The sequence below is a fragment of the Eleutherodactylus coqui genome, chromosome 4, assembly GCF_035609145.1.
Source record: "Eleutherodactylus coqui strain aEleCoq1 chromosome 4, aEleCoq1.hap1, whole genome shotgun sequence".
In the NCBI taxonomy this organism is placed as follows: domain Eukaryota; kingdom Metazoa; phylum Chordata; class Amphibia; order Anura; family Eleutherodactylidae; genus Eleutherodactylus; species Eleutherodactylus coqui.
Genome location: NC_089840.1, coordinates 208,850,147 through 208,872,408, shown reverse-complemented (window position 1 = coordinate 208,872,408; position 22,262 = coordinate 208,850,147). Strand labels below are relative to the sequence as shown.

Below are 22,262 nucleotides of genomic sequence, written 5' to 3'. Positions count from 1 at the left end.
ATGCCTCGATATACTGTATGTCATAGGACAATGGGGTTTTACAAAGCCCCTTTATGTTCCTATCAAATTTTTTTACATGTTTCTTGTCCTCTGTTCCTTACATTAAAGGGGTTGTCCAGTTGTAAGCTATTGATATTCAGTCCTTTGGATTGGTCATCAATAGTAGATGAATGACGATCTGCCACCTGGAAACCCTTGATGATCAGTTCTGACAGCTCCGTTCACATTGCAGTGGGCATTCTTGGTATTGCAGGTAAAATTCCCTGTCACTTCAATGCCTACAATACCAAGTCTGCCCACTGCAGTGGGAACAGAGCTATCTGCTTCCTAAAGAAATCAGCTCAGTGAACAAACAAACTTGCCCGACGAACAGTTGATTAGCGCAGGTCCTGGGTGGCAGACCCCCAATGACCTACTATTGATGACCTATCCTAAGAACTGGACATTAATGGTTTATAAGTCGACAACCCCTTTAACTAAAATGGTTTTCCGATGTTATGCAGCCTTATATTACATCAGATTTCATTTACTGACAGATTTATTTATATAAAAGGTTAATAATGTGTGATCTGCTATGAATAATCTTAGTGTAACCAAGTAAACATATCACCCAATCCTTTAATACTGTTTAATTTTCTTTTCAATGTTTACAATGTTCTCTCGAGATTGATGTCGTTTTAAATGAATGTTTAACAAAGCACAATATCTCTGATCACAATTTTCTTTTTCTTCTAAAGATAAATTACATGATTGCTTTTTAAAGCCGGCGATGATACAGGTTGAACAGAAAGCAACAATCTGTCAGCGCGCAGGATAACCTGAGCTTCTGAAGTATAGAAGCAACGGGAGCTGGAGCGCTGCCAGGCGGCTTATAAAGCCTCATTCAACAAAGATGCCTTTATTGGCTTGAACCATAAATAATTTATTCAATGTAGAACCTGTGTTGAAAAATGTAGCTTGTTGGACCATGCAAAAGTTACAAGACAAGACAAAAGAAATGCATTCTTCATGGACTGCAATGGGCTTTTAAATCATCTTCCGTGCTACACTAAGTCTGTCATGTGTGGCCTCCAATGACAGCTAATTACTGTATGTGGCCACAATGATGTGTACAGCCTAATGATTACAGGAAATATGCAAAGAACCAAGATCCCTTTTATTGCTGCTTAATCCTATGGGTTCTACAAACTCAAGCCATAGAATCCGTCAAATTAGACATATATCCATTCTCACATTATGTGCGAGTCAATAATTTACAGATTCTATTCTATTTACGTCCATTGGAATTTTACTGCAGAATATACAATGTCAAATTGCAGAGTAATGGGTATATTACCATAGGCGTACAGTTATGAATTCAGAAATAAAAGATTAGAACTCGAAGGCTATGTTCAACCACATATATCAATCAACCTGAACGATGTGGAATTCACATCAAATCTGCGGCAAAAATCCACTTCCAAAAGCATTCTTGATGCAGAATCTGCAGTGACTGTAGATGCAAATCTGCAGAATAAATCCACGGCTCAGTCATGAATTTCTTCCACCCTGGATTTTGAGGCAGATTCTGCCATTTGCCCATACCCTAAGTCTCTGTGCTGATTTCATTGGAGACCTATGATTATTGTATGTCACAAATAGCTCTTATCATAGACATCAAATGTATGCATAGGTTTCCATCCAACCAAAGGATGCCAAAAGAGTATTCTTTTGGTCTCATCCAGGCTGGTACACCACACCCAGATGTACACCTCTGACAATGCAACAGAATCATAGTTTATTACTCTCCTACATTTGTTACTAAGGTCAAATTTACACAGCCGTATTGTGAGGCAGCACATGCATACTCGTCATAGGCGATGTAGGTCGTATGTTGTCCATAGAATACATGGACAATACATGCCCCGAAAATACGGCCATGTGAATTGGCCCTAACATGGTATAGTACAATCTGGGGTCACGGCCACCAACTGACCCCTCCTGGTGACCGACTCCTCCTCAGACGCCTGTCACCGATGTTTACTTCAGCTCGGTATGCGTTCTAAAGGGCTTGCACATGCCCTCAGCCGTGGACGTGAAGGACCAGTGTGCCCTTCACTAACAACCCCCCATACAAATAGCTTGTCACCCTTAGATGTATCAGGCACCCTTCCCCTACGGAGGGTACCTGAGTATTGTGGTCATTTTTGCCTGACTCAAGGTGCTAGCAAGTTCCCAACAACTACGGTATTGTTCCTAAATGATAGTTATTCAGTGAATGGAGGTGGAATGTACCGTAGATCTCTTCTGGCTGTCTGGCACCATTTACTGTGAACAGGTGGTCGTTCATATATGAGCCACTGCCTGTTTACACTGAGTGAGAAGTCAGTTATTAGTTGCTTCATTTCAGTGACTAATTAGTGATTTCTTGCACAGTACCCTGTTGGATCTTGCTTTTACATTGAAAAACTACAGCTCAAAATTGCTCATTTGAGTGATTTTTCGCTGATAGTTGGCCCATGTAAAAGTACCCTTACAGGGATTACCTATTACATTCAGCAGCGATTGTGTAATCTTTTACTATAGCATGTTGCTGCAGGGCAAGTTAGGCTGTGATGCCAGTCTCCTGCCGTAATAATGTATGAGCATACGGGGGATTTTATCATCTTATCTTGGCCATAAGCTTTATTCACTCCCCTCTTTCTTATAAGGCATAGGCCACGTGGGTATCTATAATCCATGGGCAGTCAGGAACTGGTAAGCGGTATTAGTGTATCTTGATGCCACCGGAAACTAGGGGTTTGACAGGGAGAACCCCCTGTCACACCCCAGCTCCCGATTGGGTCAAGCATGGTTCTAGCAGCACAGTGTGCATAGCTAGCTTTTTGCAGGTCGTTCTGCCTTAGGCTGAGGATTGCTTTTCCACTTAGTCTTACTTTCTGAGCAGTGAAGAAAGTTATGGCAACAAGAAAAGTACGCCTCATGGTAAGGCAGGACGGCCGGCTAAAAAAGCAATGCACACGCAACAGTATGGATTCTCACCACTGGGTTCCGCCGCACTTCAGAGGGATGCGTCCCTGGCGACCGCCAGATGAGCCCTCAGTCCTGGTCCGAGCCTGCGTGCTGAGTTAACTCTGCCACCTGTCACACCGGATGGGTCCCGGATCCCGGACACAGCCTGTAAGTTTCATCCTTGCTGCCTGCAGAGTTGACGCTGGCACCTGTCACACCACAGTTCCACCCCGCTGTGCCCCATTGCTGCTGTGGTGGTGCACACAGCGGCGGACAGCTCTCACACAGTCACCCCTCGCCTACCCTAGCGCTGTGGCCTTCGTACTGCCGGCCAATATGTCACACTAACATCGGGGGGAAGGAGGCCCGCCTTATGTGCTGGCGCTGGGGAAGACTGTTGCACCTGGGGCTGCGTGGCTACAACCGCAGCCCGATGTATCCTTCGCATAGTAAGCTCTTAGATTTTGCTTTGGTGCTTACTGCGCTGCCAGGACCTTCAGCCCATGGCGCTGTGCAGCCAATCAGTATTAGGGGGCGTCACCCCTCTGTCAATCTTGACTCCACCAGGACTTCCTGGTGGCGTTAAGAAACACTAATACCTTGGTAAGCACCCTGTGAAGAAACTACTTGTTGAATTTCTAAAATACTGCCTAACGCCAGCTTCACACGAGCATAATCTTTTTGCTGAATGAACAATGCTTTTTTTACTGTATTTTCCCCACTGCAGGCTATATTTTAATTTTTAGTCTTTCCACAGCCAGTGGGAGGAGACTGCTGCTAGAATTTCTTCCATGTAGTTAAAACAGTAGATTCTGCTCCCTATCTCTCTGTTGCACACACAGAAATTTAATAGCATCATAGAGGAGAGTGTACAGAAGAAAAGGCATGGAGGGTGAACAGGCATCAAACGCTTCTGTTCTGGATGGAAAAAGCCAAAACCATAACGAGGTACCCATATTGATCTGTACTATGGGCCCCTCTCTCATCTACACTCTTTATTTTTTAAATAGAATAAAGATCATAGACTGGTAGAGTTGGAAGGGACCTCCAGGGTCATCGGGTCCAACCCCCTGCTTAGTGCAGGATTCACTAAATCATCCCAGACAGATATCTGTCCAGCCTTCGTTTGATCACTTCTATTGAAGGAGATCTCACCACCTCCCGTGGCAACCTTTTCCACTCATGGATCACCCTCACTGACAGAAAGTGTTTTCTTTATATCTAATCTGTCTCCTCCCTTTCAGTTTCATCCTATTGCTTCTAGTCTTTCCTTGTGCAAATTAGATCTTAGTCCCCATTGTTATCAATGGATTTAGGATTAGTGAATTGTTTTGCACTTGCTTCAACAGGAAGTCATATCGAAATACTTGTTCATTGCAGTTTAGTATAACTTTGGCTTTACTACAGCAAACAGACATTGACTAACAGGTTTAGTTGGGCAGTTAAATAAGCTCCGTTAACCGCATAGTTCCGCCACATTTTAGTGGTTTGGAAACTATACTTACCTGGGAAGCTCAAATAGTTTCCTTTGTGACAAAGACATTATTTGTCAGATGTCCAGAATTCACGCATTCAATGCCAATACCTGTCAATAATTAACTACTATCAGCTGCTATATTGTTGGCCAACCCCTCCCTACTAACAGAAATGTTAGGGGAAATGTGTTGCTTCTTTCTGCATCAGACTTAGACATGGTTCTGGCTGAACTTTACTCTCCTAAAACAAGAATTTCTATTTCATTAATTACATAGACAAGAGCTTTGTGCTAAGTACCGTATACCCTTTTTAAATCAGATATTATATCACAACTAGAGCAGGAAAGGTGCATCTGCATATCATTTGTATCACCGAGTGCAAAAACAATGTTATGTTACAATTCTTCACTATAGAGATTTTATGGCTCATCTCCTTCCACCAAGGAATGGAGGCAGAGCACGCTGGAGGTCTCTTATGGCCACCCACCTCCATTCATAGTTGAATGACTATTTACATGGGCCAACAGTCACTTAGTTTTTGGGTGAGCTATAAACCAAGTGACTCTGACAAGCAATTCTCACTAACTTGCCCTTTCGAGTCCCATGTTTACATGGGATGACAGTCACCCGTAAACACTTTTTCGAGCCATTACTCAGGTGACTGTGGCCCATGTAAAAGTACCCTTAGTTAGCTTAGTTTAGGATGGCTGAAAAAGCATGTGATGTTACTTTAGCTAATAATATGATGGGTTCTAATGGGGAAAGCCAAGCAGTAGGTATATGTCATCCTTAGGCGAATTCAAGACAGCTTGGTCTGTCTATAACAACTGTTTTAGTAAGCCTCTAGAAGAATAGGCTGTTCGGAGCATTACAACATGTCAACCATAACTGCAATCAATTATTATTGGCCCTGAACTTAGTTAACATTAATGTGTTGATGGCACATTGTGTCCCACCGACAAGTGTTTTACATGTTGAAGAAATGGTCTTACCTCACTAAGCCTGCAACATTCGTCCATATATTCATCCAGGCTGTCACTTGTTGGGCATCTTTTTAATGGATGCAAATCCTGGATATCATCAAATGTGTCTTTGTAAAAGTCATCTATATCTTTGGTTTCCTCCTCCATTGTAGAAGGAAGCTCGGTATTAAACAAAGTGATGGCTGATGATTCACTTTCCTCGCTACAGGGAGGTAAATCTAGTTCTTCCTCCTGGCAGTCAATAAAATCTTCTACACTATTTTCATTGTCGTCACCATCTTCTTTACCGTGGTCTGCGTGCTCTTTAAATTGTTCTACATTTGAAAGAAAAGTATGGGTCACGTCTACAGTTGCTCCAGCACTTATTTCCATGTGACCTACAGTGGGTGATGAAGATGCACTAAGGACCCCAGAATCACAAGATGAATCTCTGCTATGCATCACAAAACTCTTTACAGAACCTTTGGGAGTAGAAGGTGAGTTTGCTCCACTTGGCATCTCTACTCCCGAATCCTCTGACTCAAACTTGAACAACCTCTTGAATTGCTGAAGAGGGTCGCACACTGGCAGTTCACATACATTATTTTCTTTGGCTGGAACATCAGATGGACAATCTGAAGATGCATCTGTGTGATCAAAACGATCTCCGTTGAAACTGTGAGCACTTAAAGAGTCATTTTCGTACTCATTGATTAGTTTCTTCATGTGTGTTAGCACTACTTCCCCTTCTGACAAGGCACTTTTCTTCCCTGTGAAAACAAAATAAGTTGTAAAATGTTGAAGAACTTTCCCCAAAAGCAATAAGAGAAATGTTTATTGATCTTCTCTAGAGATGAGCGAGCATGCTCGTGTAAGGCTGTGCTCGAAAGAGCATCGGTCTTTTCGAGTAACTGCTTACTCGTCCGAGCAAATGCGAGGGGGCGGCAGGGCAGGGGGGGGGGGGGGGGGGAGAGTGAGGGAGATCTCTCTCTCACCCGCTCCCTCCCGCTCACCCCCACTTCCCCTCGCATTTCATCAGACGAGTAAGCAGTTACTCGAAAAGACCTTAAACGAGCGTGCTCGCTCATCTCTAATCTTCTCCTTTTTGTTCCCTCTCAAACAATTTAATTGGAATTATTTAATAATTGAAGGATATTCAGATTCATAACATCTTGTCTAGTGTATCAAGACAGCATTAGGACACCTTTTTTCCTGCAGTCTTTATCAAGTAGGTCACATGCACACACAGTTTATTTGGAGTTTTTCTGGGGTAGTTATGATGTCATTCACGTCACCACCATGCCCGTACATGTTGTTGATGATTAGTAAGTCCAAGCCCAGTGGCAGCTTGCATGTAGTAACTGTGGATCATGCATAGTGTGTGCAGGCACCATGAAGCAATGAATGTCTGGGTCTCTTAGTTGTTTTTTTGCAATTGTTTGGACATACAGGGGGTGGATAAAAATATGGAAACGCAATACGAAAAGCATTGGATTTTAATCATGAGCACTGAGCTGCCCTTTTGATCCCTGTTTGGTGGAGAGCTTTCCTGCTGAATTTGTGTTTACCTCACCTCTTGCCCTGGAGGGGTGGAGGGGTGGAGGGGTGGAGATGCAGTACTTATAGACAGGCGAGACCGTAGCGATTGTTGTCTCGGTACCACATTACCTCCACTTAAAATCAGTCTCTACATGTTTTATTAAAATATGATTTAGAATCCCATGTAGCTCAAGGCATGCATTTTGTATGGTGTTTCCATATTTTTGTCCACCCCCTGTATTTTTACCCATAATTTCAATTGATGTCCTTCAAAGCCTTCCAGTTTTGGTCTTCAGAACCCAAAGATTTTTTTAGTTTTTGCCTTCCCACAATATAATCATTACACTTATTTTATTCTAGCTCTGAAATAGCTGTATGAGGCCTTATGTTTTGTTTGACCAGGAAAGGAAAACAAAATGTCTGCGGTAATGGGGACACCGAATATGTCTAGATTTGGTACTTTCCAATGAAATGCTAAAATGTACAGTATTTTATCATTTCCCGCTTCTCCTTTTACTATATTTTGTACCATAATTTTATCAATTTTAAAGCTCATAAAAAATTTCTTTATTGTTTTTTTTATTTTGTGTTATGCGGCAAATAACTTACATGCTAACACATTATATACTCAGTATGGTTAAATCCACAAACAGTAGCTAGATTACGGTATCCCTTTTTTGCTTTGTCTTGTATATGGCAAAGGAAGAGATAAATGGTGAAGATCCGAGGTTTATTTGAGCTTTGTGTAAGGCCAGTTTCCGACGAGCGAATTGTAACACGTCCGTAATAGGGATCTATAATACAGACGTGTTAGAGATGACATTACAACACTATGTCATCAGGATTTTATTAGTTGTTGGTCTATATTTGCTTCTACTGGGCAAATATTGATCTGTATTTGCCAATAGAAAATAATACAAATATGAAGGCATAAAAAGGAAAACAATCAGGTCATGCTGCGTTTAAAAAAAAACCCAAACCACTGTGAAAATAACGGCCATGTGAATAGATAAATAGATTTACATTAGCTCCGTTATGTTGCACAGAACATGGATCAAATACGGAGTTACAATACGCTTGTTTGAAAGCAGCATTAGGCCTCATGTCCACTTAACAAATTGTAATTTAAAATCCGCAGCGTTTTTCCTGCACGCGGATCCGCGCTCCATAGGGATGCATTAGACACCCGCAGGTAGTTAAATACCGCGGGTGTCTAATGCCGCGATTTGTTTTCCGCGTGTATTTTCACGCGGACAAATTGTGGCAGTCTGCATAGGATTGCGTTTTGTATTACAATCCTATGCAGGCGGGCACGGGTGTAAATTCTGTGGGAAATCCCGTCGCAGAATTTCCTCCTGTGTGCAGGGGGTTTTAGTCAGACCTCATCTAGCATACTGTGTCCAGTTCTGGGCACCCCACTTTAGAAAAGACATTGACAAACTGGAGCAAGTTCAGAGAAGAATTACCAAGATGGTGAGCGGTCTGCAAATCATGTCCTATGAGGAACGGTTAAAGGATCTGGGAATGTTTAGCTTGCAGAAGAGAAGGCTGAGAGGAGACTTAATAGCCGTCTACAAATATCTGAAGGGCTGTCACAGTGCAGAGGGATCAGCCCTATTCTCATTTGTACAAGGAAAGACTAGAAGCAATGGGATGAAACTGAAAGGGAGGAGACACAGATTAGATATTAGGAGCTGGAGCCGACATGTGTTCTTTCTTCCGGCGTTGCGGAGAGTCGTCCGCACCTGCAGTGCGGCCGTCTTATCCTGCAGGAACACGGGCGCATTGGCGCCCGGATGCGCCCGTGTGACTGAGCCCTGAGGGTGATCAATGAGTAGAACAGGTTACCACGGGAGGTGGTGAGTTCTCCTTCAATGGAAGTGTTCAAACAGAGGCTGGACAGACATCTGTGATGATTTAGTTAATCCTGCATTGAGCAGGGGGTTGGACCCGATGACCCTGGAGGTCCCTTCCAACTCTACCATTCTATGATTCTAAGACGCCAGACGTACACAGTGGTCACCTCCTGGGCACAGGGTTGGATGCCGCAGCCGGAATCCGACCTGTTCGTGTGCGTGTGGCCTAACACCTATTAGTACACGAGGCAACAATTTTTTAAATAGTAAGGTTTAATGAGCAACTTTTCTTCTCTGGAATTTTACCGGAGTTCATGGAAACAAAGTGATGCATCATCCTGAAGAAAAATGAAACATTCTTTCCCTTGCACTGAGATGATGAATGTCCTTACCCATCCAGAATCATTCTCACACGCACCTGCTGATCTTAAGAAATCATTCAGAAGTAATAAGTCACACAAACATCTGACCCTGCCAGCTCCCGAACTGCTAATGTGTATGGATGCTGGCAGGAAGCATTTAGTAATTAAAACAGTATTTTCAAACAATTCGCAGTAGATTCAGCAGCCTTATTGCCCAGTTGTGTAGTAGGCTTGGTTCACATCATGCTTTTGCAAGCTGTTAAAAATTACTGTTTTTTTAAATCTAGAATAAAGTTACAGATTCAGGGCGGCTTTAAACAGATGGGCGTGATACGCTGCAATTTTGGCGGGAAATTCCCACCCGCAAAACACAGAGAATCAATGGTTCATTCTCATATATTTTTTTTGCGTCCATTGTCTACATGGGCGCAAAAAATATGAGCTGACTCATCTTACTGCATTTTCGCATAAAGATCTCCATAGAGGTCTATAAGAGGTGTGCAATCATACACATCTGTCTTCGCGGGTATGTGCTAAACGCAGTGCATAGCCTCGATCATCTGCTTGTGTGTCTGTCTTGTTCCACTCCCTATTGCATGTTAGCTTTGCAAGGGATCATCCCTAGCCTACTCCCCGTGACGCCAGCTGGTGACCTTACAGTAAGTGTATTTTTCACTAGGTATTCCCAGGCACTTTATTTTGGCCCCTATTCGCTCTGTGTACATTACCTGAAATGGTTCCCTATTGGGTTAAGTTGATGTCATGTTCCCTTGTTGACTGTTTATGGTCTTCTTTTTAGTCTTATTGTATTAATGAAATTAATAAAAACTTTTGTGAGCCAAATTACAGGTGTGGACAAAAATATGGAAACACCGTACGAAATGCATGGGATTTTAGCCATTAGCACTGAGCTGCCCTTTTGATCCCTATTTGGCTGAGAGCTCCGGGCGCAACTGGAATAGGACACCATAACAAGGCAGTTGTAAGAGAGAGCAGCAGCACCTCACATTCATCCAAAAAAGCACAATTCTAAAGAAAGTAGGACGGGACGTCAGTATACCAATCAGTGCAAGTGTATGGTGAGCCAAACATACACAAAAGCAGCATATATTCGTATGATCGTGCGTATTAGAAGATCGGATAGAACTAAGACAGTTTCCTACAATTAAATTTTCTCACACGATATAAATATTTTCTCACACGATATAAAATATAAAACAAAACAAACAACTCACAAGGTAAAAGGAACAAGACAGACATGAAAGTCGTGGATGTTTAGGGACGGGTTGTATCTTTAACCCCTTAGAGACTGGCACAGTTTTTGCGCCTTAATGACCAAGCAATGGTTTTTTTATCGTTGCATTGTAAGAGCTATAACTTTACTTTTTTGTCGACATAGCAATATGAAGGTTTGTTTTTTGGGGAGGAAAAGTTGTATTTTTAAATGACACGCTTTGGGGTACATATAATTGTATTTTTGGGGGGGGGGAGTGGGGACCCAAAATTGTCACCATTGTTTTTGGAGTTTTGATTTTAGAGCATTCACCATGCAGAGAAAGTAACACAACATTTTTTTTCTGAATGAGCACGATTACAGCTGTATCAGATTTATATGTTTTTTTCTATGTATTACTGCTTTTGCACACTAACAGCACTTAAAAAATAAAACCAATATTTTTATTTTCAATAAAAGAGCTGTATAATAGCTTATTTTTGCAGGACAATAGGTAGTTTTCATTAGAACCATTAGGGGCTATTCACATGTTCACCTAATGGCTTTTACCCACTAATGTTTTTTTTTTCTTGCGCTGCGAGAGCAAGTGAAAAAACTTGCCTTGCAGCACAAAAAAACGCTGTGATATCACTAAATGTTTTCAATAGGGTTGGCAGCAGCAGCACCAGTCCCATTGAAAGCATGGGGCGTATATTGCGGACTTCTGCCACAGCTGTGACAACTGTGGCCGAGGGTTCCTTCATCCCCGCGGGGACCGTGGGGATGAAGGAATCCTCTGCTACAGCTGTGGCAGAAGTTCAGGATGCTATCCTATTGCTTTCAATGGAGTTGGCGCTGCTGCTGCCGGCTCTGTTAAAAGCGGGTTGTAGGCAATCATCGATGAATGGCTAAGCGCTGCCTGCAATTGGCTGAGTGCTCAACCAATCAGCACAGCCCTTTCAGAAAGAGCTTGACAGCAGTGCAGAGGAGTAAGCCGGAGGACGAGCCTGAGCGGCGGAGAGGTGAGCATATAATTTTTTTTTTACAGCTAGGGATGATTTTCAGGTAAGGGCTTATATTTCAAGCCCTTCTTCGAAAATCATGCTGCGGGGGTTGCCTACAACCCACTGCATTCAATAGGGCCGGCAGCAGCAGCGCCGACCCTATTGAAAGCAATGTGATAGCATCCTGGGCTTCTGCCACAGCTGTGGCAGAAGTCCAGGATATACTCCCTATGTTTTCAATGAGGCTAGCGCTGCTGCCGCTGGCCCCATTAAAGGCACTGAGCAATATCACAGATTTTTTCTCTGCTATGCGAAGCTGGAGTGAAAAGTCGCAAATGTGTATGAAACCATTGAAAATCATTGGTTTCATAATCATCGCTGTCGAATTGCAGGAAAAAATATCGCTAGTGGGTAAAAGCCCTAAAGACACACCTTAATCTGCTGCTATAGATTTCTTCTCTTACCCGTAATGTACACATACAGATTTTGGTGCAGAATTTTCTGCGTCTTTAAGTGCACCATGCAGAAAAATTCTCCACGTGTGAAAAGTCCCTGATGGGTTACAGATGTCTTTTTGATCACATTTTATTCTGTTTTTTGGGGAGGTAACAAGAATTCTATCATGCGGTATAATATGACAGCTTAATTTCACTCTGCAAGATTACAGCTATATCAAATTTATGTTTTTTTAAATTTTTTACTACTTTTGCACAAAATACTTTATTAAAAAAATATTTGCATTGCTGAATTCCAAGACCCATAGCATTTTTATTTTTCAGCCAACTGAGCTGTGTGAGGTCTTATTATTTGTGGGAAGAGGTGTCGTTATTATTGGTACTGTTTTGAATAGCTTTTTTTCTTCTTTTTTTTGAGAGCTGGACAAGACATATGAAAACTAGTCATTCTGGCATTGTTTTTTTTAGGTCTTTCATCGTACATGATACATAGCATAATATTTTCACTGTGCTTGAGTATAAATGTGCCAATACGTATGTGTTTTATTATTTTTTTTATATTTTCTCATTTAAAAAAGGCTTAATCAAGGAAAAATGTGCATTCTTTTACACTGAATTTATTTTAAATTAGACTTTTTTTACACCATTTTTAGTCCCTCAAGGGCACTTAAAAATGCTATTGTTCCATTGCTAGCATAGTACACTGCATTACTTATGCAATGCAGTGTACCACACCTTAGATAGCAGCCTATTAGACTTTACCGGAGCCAAGGTCTAATAGGATGGGATACATGGTAGACATGGAGACTTTTATCAGTTCTTAGAATGCCAGGGGAAGACATCAGCATCTCACAATCGCATCATGGGGTGCCAATAGGAGCCCCTGTCAACTGCTTACATGCCACAGTCGCTATTGACCACAATATGAAGGTGTTACACAGGTGTTTCTTTTCTCCTGGCTGTTAGAGCAGGAGCCCAGCTGTCAGTAGTTAGCTGTACCTCACCTCTTCTTAGCATAGGATACCTGTGCTAGGTTAAACCTGCAACACGGTAAATGGCTTATGTACAGGATTAAAGCCCTTTAGTGACCACCTAAAAAGGCATATTGGCAGTCACAAATGGTTAACATTATCTTTAGTTAAAGGCATATTCCTAGAATACCAAATATTTTCGCTGATCCACTGGATAGGTAATAACTGCTAGATCAGAAGGAATCCCACTGATTGCCAGGATGCAATACCCCCATTTGAATGCAATGTACCCCCATTTGAATGCAATGAACATACAGCAGAAAATCGGCCCCCTGGGCCCTGGATATGTTTTTCTTTACTAAGGGCAAGTTTTCTGTCGGTACTAGAAGCTGTCCATGGATGCTTACAGGCTAGCAGTGAACATGACAAATATGGTCAGCTCATGTAGACGCCCAAAGCTCCTTTACCTCACAAAGATAGCACAGCTGCAAACTACAACCAAAGTGACTAGCCTTCAGTAGTGAATGACATGTGAGGGTTTAAAAAGTATGAACAGGGAAATCTATTTGTCTGTAACAAGGACATATAGCACACCTACTGACCCTCACCAAGTTTCCCAACCCTAGGATCCTCATAGTACACTTATGGTTACTATACTGTAGGTCTATCTGTGGTTTGGGATATAAACTTATTTGTGTTACTATAAAGGTTGAAAATAGCTGCAGAAGTGATGGGCCAAAGATGCCTCAACAGTGGTCAGGAGAAGTCATCATTGTGGTCTGGGCTCGATAGAGTAGGAAAGAGAACTTCCACAAATTAGAGAAGACATCACCTTGGGTTTACTGTATGTAATACTTGTGTATTTTGCATGTGACTGCCCCTGATTTGTGTATTTTAACTGTGAAAGGGGTTGTGCCAATATCCACCTTTAAAGAAACCTAAAAACGTATCAATGCAGATATACTCTCTGCACCCACTTTCTATATGCTTTCTGTTCCAAGATGGGCAACCCCATGGCTCAGTTCCATTTTTCAGTTTGTTGAGGACAAACTGAGTGGTCCAGCACTACATACCACATCCTTTTTCCTGTAAAAGACTACATTTCCCAGGTGCACCCTGTGTCTCTTATGGTTCTGCAATAAAGAGTTTTCTGGAAAGGAAAGGGGAAGGTTTGAACCCATTTTATATTGGAAGGGAGGGTATATCTCCTACTTGTCTACTGTAAACAATAAAAATACAATCGTTCAAGCTCAAGAATGTAGTGGCCGAAATTAGCTGCTCGTCCTGTAGCAAGAGATCTACTACAGGACATAACCAATTATGACTTCTAACAAACAACAGTGAGATTTAAGGCACTTTGGGGATCATTGTACAGGGGGTGGACAAAAATATGGAAACACCATATGAAATGCATTGCATTTTAATCATTAGCACTGAGCTGCCCTTTTGACCCCTGCTAGGCTGAGAACATTCCTACCAAATTTGTGTTTACTTCACCTCTTGTCCTGCTCTGGGTGGTTTTGGGAGCCAGCTGGTAAGAGCAGCTGAGTAACTCAAGCCCCTAACCAATGGAACCTTGTTGCTCGGACAGATGTTCATATCTGCCCGGCAGCATCTGTGTCATATTACATCCACTTAAAATTGGTCTCTACATGTCTTATTGAAATATGATTTATAATCCCATGTAACTTAAGGCCAGCATTTCGTACCGTGTTTCCATATTTTTGTCTACCCTCTGTATGTATAATGCTGTGATTTAGAAATTGAATGTTCAACTACATATTTATTCTTTATGTACTACTGATTAACCAATCAGAGCAGGAAATTACTAGTGAAAATGTTACACGTGCCCCTTTATGTGCCAATATAATTACAGGCTTTATGATAAGTAATTGAGTTTCATGGATGGAAAATAAATAAAAGTTAATTAACAAACAGGAATATCTTTGGCTTGAATGAATCAAGTACTGTAAGCATTGTTCTTTTATACCCTGGAGAAGAAAATAGCATTTTTATAGCACATTTACACAATTACGTTATTCTACACAGTGTACTATTCACAATTGCAAAGTGTTTTCATCCTGTTTATCCAGCTATAACAATGATGGGGTAAGAAGCCAATAAAACAGCAAGTAGAAAGCGACAGCGCACTCCCTTACCTCCGACAGGTTATTATATGGCAGCACGTACATGCCAAGATTTAAGTAAGCGCTATTGTTTATATTTTTTCTTTGCACAGATGATCCAGTACTTATTATAATGATACCCTAATTATATGCTTAGCTTGGCTCTTGCAGTTTTGCATTGCTGTATATTTTTGGCCAGTGTCATAAATCTGAGTTTGTGAAGATGGTTATGGATAATGATAAATTTCGGCATACCACCTGATTATGAACCAATTGAACCTTGTATATTACTCTTTTAATAAAAAAAAGATGTATGTTCCTAGTCTGGTTTATAAATTGATACATCTAGATCTCAAACTCAAGGACCACAGGCTGAATCAGGCCCGCTTCGCCATTTTATGTGGCCTGTGACGAGGTCTGGATGCGAAGGTCCGGCTCAACATTTTTTCCCGAGGAAGCAGCTGGAACTTGGCAGAGGTGGTGGCGCCAGCACAGATTCTGAGCTCTGGCACACACCTCACATCGATCTGTTCAGCAACTCACAGGTGGTGGCTCGGATCTGCCAGCCCTACCAGGGCACCCTAGCCACCATCTAAGGTAGGAAGCTCAGTGCTTAAGAGGTGGAAGGGGAGAAACACAATCATAGTGCACAGAGCTCCACAGCTATGTTCAGGAGTAGTTACATGTATGCAGTTATTGTTCGTGATATACGCAGCGTTTTCAAGGACCGAAAACGTGTATTCACTGTTTATTTTGACCTTCTAGCAGTTTTGTTTGCATGCATGCATAAAAAAACACAGAAAAAGCCCCATAGATTTCCCCTGCCTTCATGCATAAATAGGCAGTGACTATGAAAGTATCATGTGTATTCATTGTGATTTAGCTCACAATGAGAGACTTAGACGCTGTGGGCTAGGTGAGTATTGATGTTTGGTTTTTTTTCATTTTGCTATGGCTTATTTTCAGGGGAGGGTTTATATTTTAAGCCCTTTGTCCACCCTCCCTTAAATAGGGGTAGGGCTTATTATCAGGGGTGGAGCTAATTTTCAAGGAAAAACAGTATTAGCCAACTATTTTATCACCATTAACAAACACTATTATTGCCTTGGTTTTTTATAGGTCTTCTATGATTATTTCTGTCTTTTTGATTGTGTATTTTAGTTCATTTGTTCTTCATTCATCTACTTTTCATTAGGTGTATTCCCCTTATCTAGGCTAGGGGATGTTAGGGAGAGGCTGGCGATCATGGCGGGTGCTCTGCTTAGGTTTTGAACATGTTAAGTATACAGTGGGGTGTTTTGTTTGTGATTTTACACTTTTAACTTGCTGATTAAAAGTTAGGTTTTAGCATTTGATAAACAAGGGTATATATTTTGTGAAAGTTTGTCAATTTCTAGTCAAACTCACAATAGATGTTTTTAAGCCTTTAACTACCGGCCATTTTTGGGGTTTTCATTTATTTCATCCTTGCCTTTCAAAAGCCATAATTTTTTTTCCCCCATCAAGATAGCTACATGAGGGTTTGCTTTATGTGGGAGAATTAGTATTTTTTTATTTGCATCTTTTAATGTAACATATAATGTATTGGAAAACATTTAACAATGTTAAAGTGGGGTGAAATTGAAAAAACACAATTATACTATTTTTGGCTGATTTTGATAGCTAAAAGAAAAAAATAGGGTAGTAAAACCGCCATATGGGTAAAATCCCTAAAAAGTGTTTAGTCCTTAGGGTACAAAACAGTCTGGTCCTTAATAATGTTCAACTATTAAAGGACCCTCTATACTACCATAATACACTCATTTAAAAAAATCAGAGAAGCGGTTCAGCCATCTTTGGTTGTCCAGGCTTGGAGGGTTGCTTTAAGCCCTGCCACAGACAGGGCTTAATAGGGCTAAATACATGGCATCCTTGGGAGCCTTCACTAGGCCCAGGGCTACCATGTCTACTATTATCCCAACCAGCCCGCCTCCATTCACAGTAAGCAGGCAGTCATCATAAGTGTCCGACTACCTGTTTACCCTAAATGATCCGTCATTCAGTTGACTACATACAGAAACTGCACGACGAACAAGAAATGAACGATTCTCATTTGTCGTTCATTACATCCGCTTAAAATCATTCTCTACATGTCTCATTGAAGTATGATTTTTAATCCCATGTAACTTAAGGTATGCGTTAGTGTTTCCATATTTTTGTCCACCCTCTGTATGCATATGTTGTGATTTAGAAAATGAATGTTCAACTACATATTTATTCTTTATGTACTACTGATTAACCAATCAGTGCAGGAAATTACTAGTAAAAATGTTACACGTGCCCCTTTATGTGCCAATATAATTACAGGCTTTATGATAAGTAATTCAGTTTCATGGATGGAAAATAAATAAAAGTTAATTAACAAACAGGAATATCTTTGGCTTGAATGAATCAAGTACTGTAAGCATTGTTCTTTTATACCCTGGAGAAGAAAATGGCATTTTTATAGCACATCTACACAATTACGTTATTCTACACAGTGTACTATTCACAATTGCAAAGTGTTTTCATCCTGTTTATCCAGCTATAACAATGATGAGGTAAGAAGCCAATAAAACAGCAAGTAGAAAGCGACAGCGCACTCCCTTACCTCCGACAGGTTATTATATGGCAGCACGTACATGCCAAGATTTAAGTAAGCGCTATTGTTTTGTTTTTTCTTTGCACAGATGATCCAGTACTTATTATAATGATACCCTAATTATATGCTTAGCCTGACGCTTGCGGTTTTGCATTGCTGTATATTTTTGGCCAGTTTAATAAATCTGTGTTTGTGAAGATGGTTATTAGAGATGAGCGAGCATACTCGCTAAGGCTAACTACTCGAGCGAGTAGTGCCTTAGTCGAGTATCTGCCAGCTCGTCTCTAAAGATTCGGCTGCCGGCGCGGGTGACAGGTGAGTTGCGGCGGTGAGCAGGGGGGAGCGAGGGGGAGAGAGGGATCTCCCCTCCATTCCTCCCCGCTCTCCCCCGCCCGCCGCCGGCACCCGAATCTTTAGACACGAGCGGGCAGATACTCAACTAAGGCACTACTCGCTCGAGTAGTTAGCCTTAGCGAGTACACTCGCTCATCTCTAATGGTTATGGATAATGATAAATTTCGGCATACCACCTGATTATGAAGCAATTGAGCCTTGGATATCACTCTGTTATTGAGAAAAAGACATATGTTCCCAGTCTGGTTTATAAATTGATACATTTAGATCACATGTGTCAAATCAAGGCCCGCGGGCTAAAATCCGGCCCATCAGGCTGTTTTATATGGCCTGTGACGAGGTCTGGATGCAAATGTCTGGCTATACACTTTTCCCGGAGGAAACAGTCGGAACTTGGCAGAGGTGGTGGCACCAGCTAAGGGAGTGGGTGCCATCTTGAAATCTGAGCTCTGGCGCACACCTCACATTGCTTTGTTCAGCAACTCACAGGTGCTAGCACAGATCTGCCAACCCTACCCGGGCACCCTAGCCACCCTCCAAGGTAGGAAGCCCAAAGAGATGGAAGGGGAGAAACACAATCATAGTGCACAGAGCTCCACAGCTATGTTCAGGAGTAGTTACATGTATGCAGTTTTGGTTCGTGAAAAACGCAGCGTTTTCAAGGACCGAAAACTTGTATTCACTGCGCATTTGGCCCTTCTTGCACTTTTTTTTTTGCACGCATGTTCACTGTGTTTTTTCCATGCATAAAAAAGCACAGATTTCTCCTGCCTTCATTCATAAATACGCAGTGACTATGAAAGTATCATGCGTATTCACTGTGATTTAACTCAATGTCATTGACTTTAATAGGCAATTTCAATCCGTAATACGGCCAAAAATAGGGCATGCAGTGATTTGTTTTCACACACATAAAATACATACGTGAAAACCTTATGTCTGCATATTCCAATGCAAATGAAAACTGCTTAAGCTCTCCGTATTACATGCGTAAAAAATATGCTAGTAATACGGAGCACAAATCCGCCCGTGTGAATGAGCACTTATAAATGTCCCTTTGAATTCAACCATAAGGCTGATGGGGCCCTTGGTGAAAATGAGTTTGACACCCCTCTTCTTGCACTTTGGGGTTCCTTGGTGAATCCACTAAAGAGAAAGGGAAACGCATTTGTACTTGGAGGGTTATTCAGGTGTTCAGATATTGTTAGCCAACTATTGCCATTAACAAACACTATTATTACCTTGGATTTTATAGGTCTTATATGATTATTTATGCCATTTTGATTGTGTATTTTGGTTCATTTGTTCTTCATTCATCTGCCTTTATTAGGTCTATTCCCCTTATCTAGGCTAGGGGATGTTAGGGAGAGGCTGTCGATTATGGCGGGTGCTCTGCTTAGGTCTTGAAGATGTTCGGTATACAGTAGGGTGTTTTGTTTGTGATTTTCCACTTTTAGTTTGCTGATTAAGGACTCATGCCCATGGATGGAACAGTATACGCCTGCGGCTTTACGCCACGAGAATCCTGCGGAGATAAACAAAAAAGTCATCCGCTGGCGATTGCAGAAAAACACGCTTTTCACCGCGTTTTTCTGCACTCTCCATTAATACTTTATTAATAGAGACCTCCCACTGCAAAAAAACGCGGTAAAATAGAACATGCCTGATTTTCTTCCCATGGCGTAAATCCGCGGCTGAATCCCATATGTGAGGACTGAGCTATAAGGTTCAATAGAACTTAATAACTGCGTTATTTCGCCGCGGAGTTACATCGCGGGGAATGCGGCATAAATCCGTCCGTGGGCATTAGCCGTAAAAGTTAGGTTTTAGCATTTAATAAACAAGGGTATATATTTTGTGAAAGTGTGTCAATTTCTAGTCAAGGTCACAATAGATGTTTTTAAGCCTTTAACTACCGGCCATTTTGGGGTTCATTTATTTCATCCTTGCCTTTCAAAAGCTATAATTTTTTTATTTGTACCATTTAATGTAACATATAATGTATTGGAAAACATCTAAAAATGTCTAAGTGGGGTGAAATGGAGAAAACACAATTACACTATTTTTGGTTGATTTTGCGGCATATACAAGTGCAGTAAAAATGACATGTTTGCTTTAATCTATGGGTCAGTACCATTTTGACACTACTATGCTTATTGATTAATAATAATTAATGCTTATTGATTTTTTATGTTTTACTACTAAATTAAAAACGCAAATTACTTGTCTTCGTCATATTCTGAGCCCCATAACTTTTTTATTATAAGTTGATGGTTTTGTGTAAGTGCTTGTTTTTGTGGGACAAACTGTAGTTTTTATTCCTACCATTCTTGGATACACCCAGGCATTACAAATACACAGTTCTGGCATTATGCTTTTTCTTTTTTTACAATGTTCACAGTGTAGGGCGAATAATACAGGTTTTATTGGACATGTCAATACTAATTATATTTATTGTTTATATTGTTGTGTGGGACAATAGAAAAAGTTTCTTGTGAATGTAATATTTTTAACTTTTAGTTAAAAAATAAAAAACTAACTTAATTTTACATTTCTTTTAGTCCTCTTGGGGGACTTGAACTTGCAATCATTTGATCACTTCTCCAATATGCTACAATACTTTAGCATTGCAGTATATTGTATTTTTAATGTGCAACTATTTAAGTGACCCTCCATACTACCGTAATACACTAATTTCAGATAATCAGAGAAGCGGTTCAGCCATCTTTGGTTGTCCAGGCTTGGAGGGTTGCCACAGACAGAGCTTAATAGGGTTAAATACATGGCATCTTTGGGAGCCTTCACCAGGCCCAGGGCTACCATGTCTACTATTGTCTGACCAGCCTGCCTTCATTCACAGTAAGCAGGCAGTCATTCATAAGTGTCTGACTGCCTGTTTACACTGAATGATCTGTCATTCAGTTTTCTTCATGCAGAAACTGCAAGACAAACGATTCTCGTTCATCGTTCAGTCGGGGCATGCAATTACACTGAACGCTAATCATTCAGATTCTCACTGGATCACGGGAATCCGAACGAATCATTCCGAGTAAAAGAACCTTTAGGCCCCCTGCATACGGGCGGAAATTCCGCAGCGGTATTTCCAGCAGAATGTCCGCCCATGGAAGCTGCCATAGGATTGCGTTAGAAAAAACGCAATCCTATGCAGATGGCCGCGAAAACAAATCGTGGCATGTTCTATTTGCCCTGCACAGAAATGTCACTCCCCGGCTGCTGGCTCCGGTCTGCGCATGCACCGGCTGGGCGGCAGCCGGCACATCACAGAGCCGGAGCTGTGGGAGCAGGTGAGTACCGCGCTGGTCCCTGCAGGGGCTCGGGTCGGGTCCCGCTGCGAGAATTCTCGCAGCGGGATCCGACCCGGCCGTCTGCAGGTGGCCTTAGGAACTTGAGCCACAACCAGACAGCTCTGGTGCCAGCTTATCTCCAAGGGAAACAAAAGCATTGGTTATTGAAACTCAGTGTCCCTAATCCTTTTTTCCCCTCGGAATCTTCTGTCGGGAGAAAGTTGCACTGCACCCATAAAGTTTAGAGAGTCATCTGGCTCCACTGTTATTGGTGTATTCGGATGACTAAACTCTACGGTGTATGGGGGCATTTAGTACTTGAGATGTAGAATACCTTATTGACTTTTCAATGTTCCAACAATGGGATTCAAACCGGATCTGAGACAAGTGTCAATAGATTTAGCCAATGAACTCCTTGTTATCTTTTAGTTTTAGGTCAACGCATGAGAATACCAGATTCAAGTAACAGCAGGATTACATGAAATGGGCAAGTGGCTATGGTGATGTAGTACTGTGTTTCTGCAGCTTGAGCATTGGGTTCACTGATTAAGACCGCACATCATCACCTATTGTACTGACACATTTGCAGTGTCCTGTATAAAATTACTATAGAATTACTGACTGTGTGGATGTTAGTGGGAGCGAAAATACACACCTTAAAGTGTCTAGCCTGATAAGATGTTAGGGACATGTTATGACTAGACTAAAGAAGATTAAAGGATAAGACGTCAACAACTCTTATGTCAAAAGGAAATAGCCAGCTTGAAAAGTTGTGTTTTGGGACAAACACCCCTGTTTGATTTTGCACTATGTCCATTATTGACCGTGAAGAGGACTCTGATTATAACATGTTAACAGTCAGTTGAAAGGATTTCATCAAGTTATTTTCCTAAATTGAGGCTTTAGAAGAAAAACAAACATTGTTTTTAGAATTTATGGTTTATGATCAACTGAGATAAGGTCATTTATGGGACCGCAGTTTTTGTGAGTCACCGTCATTTAAGAGTTTGCAGTCCTGTTTGGACAGAT

The 22,262-nt window shown here is 41.4% G+C and overlaps 1 protein-coding gene across 2 annotated transcripts in view; it reads right to left on the bottom strand.

The window, feature by feature from the left end:
* The window catches only part of LOC136625982 (uncharacterized), a 66,710-nt gene that overhangs the window by 31,031 nt on the left and 13,417 nt on the right, over window positions 1-22,262 (bottom strand). For both annotated transcript variants that reach the window (XM_066600640.1, XM_066600639.1), the window contains exon 2: window positions 5,459-6,198. In XM_066600640.1, the coding sequence (XP_066456737.1) occupies window positions 5,459-6,198 (740 nt within the window). The remainder of the gene's footprint in view (window positions 1-5,458; window positions 6,199-22,262) is intronic.